This window comes from Bos grunniens, chromosome 29 (assembly GCF_055505025.1).
Source record: "Bos grunniens cultivar Pamir isolate PY7600 chromosome 29, Bosgru_T2T1.0, whole genome shotgun sequence".
NCBI lineage: Eukaryota > Metazoa > Chordata > Mammalia > Artiodactyla > Bovidae > Bos > Bos grunniens.
In genome coordinates, this window is record NC_141193.1 from 50,286,882 (window position 1) to 50,297,674 (window position 10,793).

Sequence of the window (10,793 nt, forward strand, 5' to 3'; positions counted from 1 at the left end):
GTTAATATTGTAATTCAAATCTGTATCTTTGTTTCTTCAGCTTTTTATCTATCCACTTAAAATCTCCAACTAAAACTGTTGATCTCTTTCTAGTCGATTGTAGTCACTTGCTTTATATATTTTGATGCTATATGGGCAGCAACATACATATCCATGATCATAATACCATTTGTTACTAATAATATATGACACTCTTTGACCCTTACAGCATATGATCTTGTAACTGTTTTGCTAATGTTAAAATTACCATCATGGCTTTTGTTCAATCTGTTGACATGTATTTTTTCCATCTTTTTACTTGTCAGTCTTTAATATACTTTGGCTTTAAATATGTCTTTTGTGGATATTACTACATCTTTGAAAACCAAACCTGGCAGGGCATTTCAATGTCTCTGGAGAATCTAGGTGAAGGAACTAGGTGGTAAGACCTTCAAGGAAGCTGTAATACAGTTAGAGGTAGACGTAACTCCAGGTGGAGGGCCTTGCAGGAGGAGCTCATCATGGACTTCTTAATTTGTTCCAGTCCAAAGAAGGTGATGCCTTGGGAGTTGGGCCTAACCCCAGAAAGCTCACTGTGCTCTCTGAAAGAGTGGCTGTGATCCATGTAGCTAGCTGTGCTTTGTTCCAATCAGAAAAGGAACAGTCACAGGCTGGAGAGGTTTCCTTCCTGGGAGGGTTCAAAGACAGACAGCCTTCTATACAACGGGGAAGTGAGCAAAGGAATCATAGACCCTTAACCATGGCGTCACTGAGCGCCCAAGTTCCCTCTGGTCTACCTTCCTGAAGTTATTACTCAACAGCTCAGGAGATTAAAAGCTTTTTGAAAAGACTGGCTCCTTTCCACAGACCTGGCAGCTGGGGAGATAATACGGATGACCCAGCTGGAATACACTGAAGTCAGAAACATTTGCCTTGTAGAGTAATGAGCAAATACTCAGAACAACAGAGGATAGCCTGGCTACTGCAAGACACAAAGAGGCCTAACAGAGTGTGAGGCAGGACACAGGTTCACAACTGTGCCTCCCTGGTCTTTGAAGCATGGAGCAGGTGGGACAGGACTTCAGAGTATGCGCTAGCACCTACGCAACCTAGTACAGATATTCCAGAAGGATCGGAGGAAGCTACTCATCTATTTCCTTGATCCAAAGATTCTATATCTCGTTTTTAATGTTTAAGCAAGTCTGTGGCAAATACTGTAGAGAACATAGAATTAAACTTGGTTCCTAAAAAAAAGTATTCAAAGTAAAGCAGATAGGGACTTCCCTGGAAGTCCTAAGGTTGTGACTCTGCCTTCCAGTGCCAGCGGGGCTGGGGGCAGGGGGGCGGCGGTGGCAGGGTTCGATCCCTGGTCGGGGAGCTGAGACCCCACAGACCTCACAGCCAAAATGTCCAAAACACAAAAAACAGAAGCAATATTGTAACAAATTCGATACAGACTTTCAAAATGGTCCGCATCAAAAAAATCTAAAAAAAAAGAAGCAAAACAAACATCTTCAGGTGACTAAGCATTGGGGGCATTTTTAATATGCAGCTATAAAAGATAAACATATTCATGCACACACACAAACACATACATCCACACACGTGTATGTGATGGCAGACTTCCAAAATGAAATCTAAGAGCCATAATTTCAAGAGATATCCTTCTTTCTCTGCCTCTAGCAAGTAAATAATGATGTTAAGATCCTTTCGGGGAAAGGACGACAACAACCATCTCTTTCACCGTCCTAAACAACCCTGAAGAAGGTGTTAAAAACCATCTCCATCTTACAGATGAGTCTCGCCTCCTGTTTCCTTCCTGATGGCTCATGAAGGATGCAGGAGGGAAGACGGCATGTGCCGCTCTATCTTTGAACCAACTGGGCAGGAATTAAAGGGGCGACTTTAGAACCAGCAGATACACAGACACATCTTGGTACAACTTTCTTAAAACACATCCAGTAATACCTTTCAAACCAACGACAGTGGTCTTTGGGGGTTTATTTTGGCTGCACCATGTGGCATGTGGGATCTTAGTTCCCCGAAAAGGGACCAAATCCAAGGCCCCTGCCCTGGAAGCAAGGAATCTTAACCACTGGACCACCAGGGGAGTCCCTAACAATGGCCTCTATTCCTGTTTCTAACCTGATTCCTCTTTTGGAATTTGCTCTTCGAGAAACCTTAGGCTCAGAAATGAGGATTCCGAAAACCAAGAGCCCCAGATCCTGCTGAAGAACCACAGCACGACTTTCTGTGAAACTCCTAATAAACCATTCAACTTGGCTTCGAAGCTGTTGAATAACTGGGCATATTTAAGAAGCTGTGTCTCAAATCATTACCCAGTGCCTCCACAGGAGAGTACCGTTTACCCTGAGAACTGTTCAGTTCCACCCAGCAAGTCCCGAGTAAATTGGCGTTTCATTCCTGCCAGGACAGGGCTCACATCAAAGCTGTGTTCACTTCCAGAAGTCCATTCTCAGCCCACTTTCACCAAGCCCACCTGGTAAGTGCCTCCACTGAGAACCCAGGACCAGTCCACCAGGCCTCCGGACAGACAGTAAAGAAGGAAGCAGTGGGTGAACGGAAGAGCCAGAAGTACCTGGAGGCTCTGTTGCCAGGGTGACATGCGGTGCCCGGGAGGCCGGCCTCCAGGCATGCCCTGGGGTTTGAGCACACTGACAAGAAGGAAGGAAAGGGCTGTTTACTGAGCATCTACTGTCTGAGGCCCAGTGTCATGCCCCTTTCCGTTCCCATGCATCCCCTCAACACCCTCTGCATCAGTAGTAACATGACCCTGCCTGATGCAGTGGGCAGCTGCAGCTCACGTCGTGGACGACTGAGGTAATCTGGTAGCAAGGGGGTAGGGGAGGACTCAGTCCTTGCTTCTGAAGCCTCACACTCTTCTCACATCGCCCCCGGAATGTCCTAAGCACGAGCACTAAGACGCTTTCACGAGGAGCCTGTGGAACAGGTTTTCTCTTCCACCACCATGAGGGTGAGAGATTGAGCAGGTATCAGACACTCAGTGGATAAAGCTGCATCACAACAGCCTGTTGGTCCAAATATGGCATTAAGACTGTGCACACGTTTGGGGCAGGAAAGCTTTAGGCTGGGAGAGTGGAGAGGACGAAATTGGTGTTTATTAAGAGGTAATAGATCTTCACAGGGCTCCCCAGGTGATGCAGTAGTAAAGAATCCGCCTGCCAATGTGAGAGACGCAAAAGACGTGGGTTCAATCCTTGGATCGGGAAGATCCCCTGGAGGAGGAAACGGCAACCCACTCCAGTATTCTTACCTGGAGAATCCCATGGACAGAGGAGCCTGGTGGGCTACAGTCCATGGGGTTGCAGAGTTGAACACAACTGAGCAACTAAGCACACGCGCACACACACACACACACACACACACACACACACACACACACACTAGATCTTCACAATGAAGAGGATAGACTTTGGAGCCATATTGCCTGGACTTTATGTGGACCATTTTTGTCTTTATTGAGTTTGTCACAATATTGCTTCTGTTTTATGTTTTGTTTTTTGGGCCCCGAGGAGTGTGTGAGCTTACTTTCCCAACCAGGGATCAAACCAGCACCTCAGTTTCCTCATCTGTGAAATCAATCACTAACAGTACCTACCTACTAGGGCTGTATGAGAAATCAGTGAATACATGGAAAATAACATGTGCACACATATGTGACCCACATTACACATATACATGTCAAATGCTGTCAATTACTACAAGTAACTACTGGGTCCCAGGCGTTAAGACTTGGTATCACAAATACACTATTTCAGTTGATTCCTCCCTCAGCAATCCTATGAGGCTAGATAAGCTCCACTTTTACAGGAGGAAGTGGACTCAGAGGGGTTCTGGTGGCAAAGCCAACATAAAGACCCTGGCTGGCTCTAAACCCTTGTTTCCTCCAGAGGCCCCTTGCCAGAGAGTACCTGGACTGCCTCTTACAGACGGGAAGACCGAGCTCCAGGGGTTGGGACGTCCCCAGCTCTGAGCGGCAGGCAAGGACCCAGCACAGCCTGGCTTCCTTCAGGAGCAGACAGGCTGCCCTCCATGGGCTTTGTAGGACCACTCTGGGTGGGCGTGGAGCCTGGCAGGCCCTGGCCTGAGGCCGCCATGGGGGAGGCCCTGCCCCTGACTCCTGCCCCAGTGAGTGTCCTGGGGGCGACTGCCTCCAGGTGTCCCCAGACCAACAAGCTCCGAGGCTGCCTTAACAACCAGAAAAGGGGAGGAAAAGGGAAACCTAAGAGGAACTTGATGCCAGCAGCCTCTGCACTTGATAAAGACTTCAGCAACTCTTTTTCCAGGGCCATGGCACAGGTCTCCCTCTGAGGCACACAGAGCTTCAGCTGGAGCCCTTCCTTCCAGCAGCTGCTTCGTCTTCTGAGAGACTCGCTCCAAGAGGCTGCATGTCGCCAGAACACGCCTTCACAGTCAGGGGAGCAAGTCACGCAGCCCGCGAGATTAAACAAGTGCTCCTTTCCCCACAAACCTCCCCCAGTCAGCAGTGATCATGGAACAGACACCCTTGGAACAGCTGCCACGCATCTGACTTTAGAAAGGGGCCTGCTGCATCCAGCAGGCAGGGTGGCAAACGATGCCCGTGGAATACAACGAAGCAGCCCTTCCAGCCTGCACCCAAAACTCAACTGGACTGTGCCTGCCGGTCCTTCTGAAGGACAGAACAAAGCCTGAGCTGGACCTCCACGTCCAGGTCTGTGGTGCTCTTTGCTCACCGGTGTCTAAAGCGCTTGTGGACAACTCTTAGTTCACTGTAAAGACCTCCTTTCTGGCCCTCTTGAGATTGTCTCAGTCTTAAAATGAGCCAGTCAAATAGCATGATTTTATTGAAAGTGATTCACAGTGGGGAATGAAGGGCAAGGTGGACAAAGCCCAGGGGACTGGAGGCCAGAGAGACGCTGCCTAGCCAGGAGGAGGACCCCCACAGACAGACAACACCTTCTTGAGGTCCCCGAAGAGCAAAGACCACCTCCTGGCAAAACAAGACAAACGTCCAGTTTAAGGCTATTATCTCCTTTATTCAAAAAATAAATATTTCACTTTTGAGTCGACATATTTCAAATCACATGAAGCACAGAGAATTACAGTCCCTTCGGAAATCGTGAACACGTGTAGGAAAGAGTCATGTTCAAAGCGACAGAGATGGGGTAAGAAGCACTGATCCCAACTGATCCGTGACCCAGAGATTCCTCCTCTCACCAGGTGAAGCTGTCGACATATTGATTAGAGGAGAGAAACACACACCACACACCACACACACACACACACACACACACACACACACACACACACACACGGCTTTGAAGTCTGAAAGGCACATGAAGTGGACCGTAAGGTGTATGGCACATTCAGTGATAAAACGCTCCCTATTCCCTTCCCGAGAAAAGTGGAGAAACTTTAATCAAGTCACAGACCAGAGAAGACAGGGGGCCCCTGCTCAGAGCTCAGGAAACCCTGCGCACGGAAGCCACTCGTCTGCGCCCTCACTCGGTGCTGGCGGGGCGCGTGGCCACGTACACGAACACCACGATGAGCAGCACCACCACGGCCAGCGTGGGCAGCACCACCGTGGTGATCTGCCGCCGCGCCTCCTGCATGGCCTGCTTCCGCTCCTTCTTGTCCCGGGACGTCTCCTTCTTGGGCTTCCCCTTGAGCTGCCGCATCTTCCTGGGCTGCTAGGAGGGCGCGTCTGGAGCCGGTTCCGACGGGAGGGCCACACCCCTCAGGTCAAGGCGCCGGATCTCCTGAGAGAGAACCACGGTCAAGAACCAACGGAGGCAAAGGGAAAAGGAGTCCAGAGTGAAAGGCAAACGCTAAACCAGGAGGAGGATCTGCAAGTCGAGGCCCAGGGGGAAGGACAGAAGAGGCCTGGCCATGCCTCCGGGCAGCGGGCAGTGGGGACAGGCCAGGGATTTCCTGGGCAGTGAGACAGGGCTTCTCAGCCCCATGGCGGCCGGCCGGGCCGGGCACAGATGGACACCAGTGCTTTCGTGGTATGAAGAGAGCGCTGACTGCCACCTCCACTCAGCGGGTGCGGGGCACCCTTCTCCCGCCCAACGCTCCACGTACTTACCTCATTCTAAACCCACCATCTCCCCAGCCAAGCCCAGCGCCGGACCGCCCACAGCTTCCCTGACCAGGGCCGCCTCAATGGGGCTGCAGAGAGCCCGGGCACCGCTGCCTCTGGCTCTCCGTGGGTTCCCTCACCCGCCCACCCACACCTCCTACGTGCCAGGCTCTGGCTTGCGGGGCTGAGGAAGGTGTGGCACCCTCAGCCTGTGCGCACAGAGAGCATGCGCCAGGGGTGCACCCTGGGCTGCAGGTGGAGTGGAGAGCTGGCACAGACATAACGGGAGACCGGCTGAGCCCAGGGCCCCGCCGCCCACTCATCGAACGTCTGTAAAGTCTGTGCTGCGAGGAGGCGCTCCGAGGGTGCAGCGGTGCTGCCGGGCGCCAGGGAAGGAGGGAAACCAGGGCGTAACTCCGTGCAAGTCCCATCCCGAGTTTAAAGCAACAGAAACAGGCTGTGGCCGACTTAAATTGAGAAGTTTAGGCCGTGGCCTTGGGCACCGCACGGGATCAAGGAAACAGTATGACAAGGGGCTTCCCTGGTGGCTCAGTGGTAAAGAACCCGCCTGCAATGCCGGAGACAGGGATTCGATCCCTGGGTCAGGAAGATCCCCTGGAGGAGGAAATGGCAGCCCACTCCAGTATTCTTGTCTGGGAAGTCCCATGGACTGAGGAGCCTGGCGGGCTGCAGTCCGTGGGATTGCAGAATCGGACACGACTGAGCACTCCGGAGCCAGCGGCCATCCCGGGAGCCCACTGACCCCTCGGGTCTCAAGGCGGCCTCAGGCTGGAGCGCAGCCTGGCCGCCGCCTGGAGCCGGGCGGGGTGGGGGGTGAGGCAGACCAGACAGGCCGCTGTCACTGCTCCGGAGGACCCCCCCAGGGCCCAGCTTTCCTGTGTCACCACATGTGCATGACCAGACAGCCGGAAGCCCAGTACACCCGCAGCCCAGCCATCCAACCTCCACAAGCCAGGCGAATGTTCTCTGATCACAGTGAAGGAGCAGAGGGTGAGTACTGGGCAGGGAAATAAAAGAGACAAATGCCCACCGAAACCTCCCAGGCCCTGGTAGGAGTCAGGCCCTTTCAGAGGCAGAGGAGCAGCGGGCACCAGTACTCCTCTAACAGAGGCTTTTGCACCACAGTGCCGTGTTCTCAGTTTTCACCCAGGGCAGCCGGGGTCCTGTCACCATCCTGCTGAGGAAGATGACATCTACACCTAAAGGAATGTGTGAAGTGGCAGGACATGGAATGTGAGTTCCCAGCTGGGAAAGGACAACTTTCTTAAGAAAGGAATAATGGCTATTTTCCAAAGCCTGATGGAAATCACACGTTTGCCTAAATGGGGCTGCCCGGAACATTTACTGTTTGCTGTTGGCTGGCATCATGTCATCCGGCTACAGTAACATCAGCCCTCTTGCACTTTGAGAAACTCTGCCTGACCATGGATAATACAAAAGATACTGGGGTCTGGGACAAGAGGAGTGGTAAGAGACTAGGAGCCCTCTACCAACAGGCCACTACTTTTTAGGACCTGACAGGTGTAGGAGCCCCTGGCTTTACAAACTCTCCTTTTGCAAACCCTCCTTTTCAAATCTTTCAGAGAACTGGCAGGCTAACCTGGGTTCAAACTCAGGACAGATCACTTGCGGGCTGAATGGTTTGGGGCTTCACAAAGCCTCAGTGTCAGAAGTTCCCCAAGGCTTAAAAAAGCCTCATTCCTGGGGACAGTGCAGGTCTGGCCAGGACTTAGAGGACAAACACAGACTCAGTGGTGGCCTCCCTGCCATGGGCCTGAAACACAGCCCCGAGCGCTCCTTCGGCCGAAGAGGGGGCAGTGGGGAGGGAGGAGAAACGCCTCTGAGCTGACATCCGAGGGGAGGAGGAAGAGTCCAGTGGGACAAAGCCTGGGGAAGGGCGGCAGGCAGAGCGAGTGGACAGAGCCCAAAGGGGACGTGGAGATGGCACCAAGGCCAGGCCACCCAGGGGCTGCTGGACCACGGCTAGGGGTCAGGCTTCACTCTCAGAGCAGCATGAGGGCTGCACATGGGGAGGCGCAGGCTTTCAAAAGCTCTTCAGGCTGGTCCGTGGAGACTTGGGTATAGGGGGATGAAGAGGAAGGTGCTTAGCGCTGGCCAGGGAGGGACAAGGGTGGCTCAGACATGGTGGGGACAACCAGTAGTGATAAAGACGAGGGTAAAAGTGAAAGTTGCTCAGAAGGGTCCAGCTCTTTGCAACCCCATGGACTGTAGCCCCCAGGCTCCACTGTCCATGGAATTCTCCAGGCAAAAATACTGGAGTGGGTATCCATTCCCTTCTTCAGGGGATCTTCCCGACCCAGGGATCAAACCTGGGTCTCCTGCATTGCAGGCAGGTTCTTTACCATCTGAGCCACCAAGGAAGACACGTTTGATACAACGAACAGGACCTAATGACAGACATGACACGAGAGGGAAAGAGAGTCATGGGGAAGACCTCGGGTTTGGAGCTTGAGCATCTGCTCAAGGGTGGATGCTGATCACCCTCGTTGAGGTAAAGGGGAATCACGGGAAATGGGGCTAGATTTGAGAAAGGCCATCAGTGCTCTGCTTGCACCTATCCACACATGAGGAGGCTCGTCAGATATCAGCATGAAGACACTGAGGAACTGAGGAGGACATGAGTCTAGAGTCTGGTCTGGGCTGACAGTCTGTATTGGAAGTCACCAGCGATTGAGGACATGAGTCAGCAAGGACAAGGCAGATGCAGAAGAGGGCCTGGCCCAAGCATCTGACAAGAGAGCACAGGGAATGTGTGCATGTGTGCGTGTGTATGTGTCTGTGTGTGTGTGTGTGCGCGCGTGTGTGTGTGTCTGTGTGTGTGTCTGTGGGAGTGGGGAGTTTGGGGGGCAGGGGAGCCTGTGGATAAGAGGCAAGTGAAGAAAAGACTGTGGAGCCCTGGGGACCAAGAGTCGAGAAGAGCATGCTGTAAAGCAGGAGCCTCTGGACCTGGTGACTCAGGAAGCTGCCGCGAGGAACTTCATTTAGGGGGCGGGAGGGGAGCGCCCAGGCTGTGGCTATTACAGGAGAGGTCACACACTGTCCCTGAGCAGACAGAAGCTGTGCCCGACTGTAAATGACACATTGCCTCCTTCATCGAGAAAGTTTCACCGTAAAAAAAATGTCAGCTGAACTAAAGTGTTTGCAGTGCACAGCTGATCAACACCCCATCACAAACTCCTCAGTCCTGTGAGGACTTGTGACCAGAGACTCACACCCCAGCACTGTGCCTGCTCCTTGGACAGACAGCTGGTCTGAAGCTCTGCAGGAAGCCCCTGGGGGGCCCAGATAGAAACGGGAGGATGTATGAGGGTTCCCACAGAAGGGAGAAAACCTCAAGGCTGGAGAAAAGGAGGGGTATCTTCAGAAGGCTGAGAGCATAGAAGGACAGCTCCGCCTTTGAGAGAAGCAAAGGCAGGAGTTGGGATCCAGTGGGAGGCAAGACAAAGATGACGGGTTCAGGAGGGGGCAGGTCTGAACGGCCTGGCGGGGATGAGAGGCTTTCCCCTTCTCAGGAGCTGGGAGGCAGGGGAGAGGGAAGAGGAGGCAGGGGAGAGGGACAAGTCAAGCCGAGAAGGGAAACACCAGCCTGCACGGCCAACCCCCCTGCGTCCTCTGTGTCCATGCCCAGCCCCCGGCAGGCTGAGGACCAGCTCACCCACTCTGGCCGCAGCCACCTGGACGGGGGGCCGGTGGGGGTGGCCAGCCAGCCAGTCCTGGGCTGGCTCCTCCAGGCCTGCCAGAACCTTTGAAATGTGTGGCTCTGCCCGGAAAGGAAGTTGGGCCAATCCGCCTCTATTTCAGAAGTCTAAACTAAGAAACCTGAATGGACACTGAAGCTGGAAAACCCTGCAGGGGCAGGCGCTGGGGAAGCAACCTGAGGCCATGCGCAGCAGCAGACGGCGGAGGAGGCCGCACTGCAGACATGAGCTGGGGCGCGGGGGCTCCTGAGAGCTGGGGAGCGGGTCCGCTGCTGTCTCTCCAGCACAGCCTGCAAGGGCCTGCTCGTCACAGGCTCCCGAGCCGACCTGTGTACACACGCTTCTGAATCCTAGCATAGACATCTCTTTGAACTTGAGTTATTTCCAGTGGGTCACTGTGGCCTCTAATGAAGGAGCCCTGGCTAAAACGATTGCTCCAGTTTTACAAACGAGGAGACCAAAATGAGGGAGTGGCGGAGTCCTAAGTCAAACCCACAGCGGTCTGACCCTGAAGCCCGACTCCTCACCATCCTCTGGTGCCTCCCCCATGGACCTTCCCAGCCCTTTACCCGCTTTGCGGCCACATCACTGCTCACCAGCCTCCATCAGAGAGAAAGTAGAAGCAGCAGCTCAGGAGGTGCAGTCTGGCTCTTTCCCAGCAAGCAGCCCAGGCCGGATCGAGGCCACTAGCTGAGTTCTAGCTTTAGAGCCCAACTGTGACTGCTCCCCTCTGGCCACCCCGCTGTCTCAAGTTCCCCTACCAAGGAAATGGAAGACTTCACAAACACTGGAGTTCCACCGATGCCCCTCCCCCACCAACAGGCCCATAGCAACTGGTCAGCACTGGAACATTCCAACTGGTCCCCAGTGTGTGGATAGAAAGGAGGAGAGTAGAGAAGAGGAGGAAACACATCCTTTAGTTTTGACTCATTTTATGATTTTTTGCTAAGCTTTCCAGTCTTTTT

General features: G+C 53.3%; 1 protein-coding gene across 11 annotated transcripts in view; it reads right to left on the reverse strand.

The window, feature by feature from the left end:
• Positions 1 to 5,018: 5,018 nt before the first annotated feature.
• The window catches only part of SMCO4 (single-pass membrane protein with coiled-coil domains 4), a 75,511-nt gene continuing 69,736 nt past the window's right edge, over positions 5,019 to 10,793 (reverse strand). For 7 of the 11 annotated variants that reach the window (XM_086383271.1, XM_086383269.1, XM_086383274.1 and 4 more), the window contains one exon: positions 5,019 to 5,765. In XM_086383271.1, coding sequence (XP_086239397.1) covers positions 5,505 to 5,684 — 180 coding nt within the window. In that variant the 5' untranslated portion in view covers positions 5,685 to 5,765 and the 3' untranslated portion in view covers positions 5,019 to 5,504. The remainder of the gene's footprint in view (positions 5,766 to 10,793) is intronic. The other 4 variants (XR_015157415.1, XR_015157414.1, XM_086383253.1 and 1 more) reach the window with 1 other exon arrangement.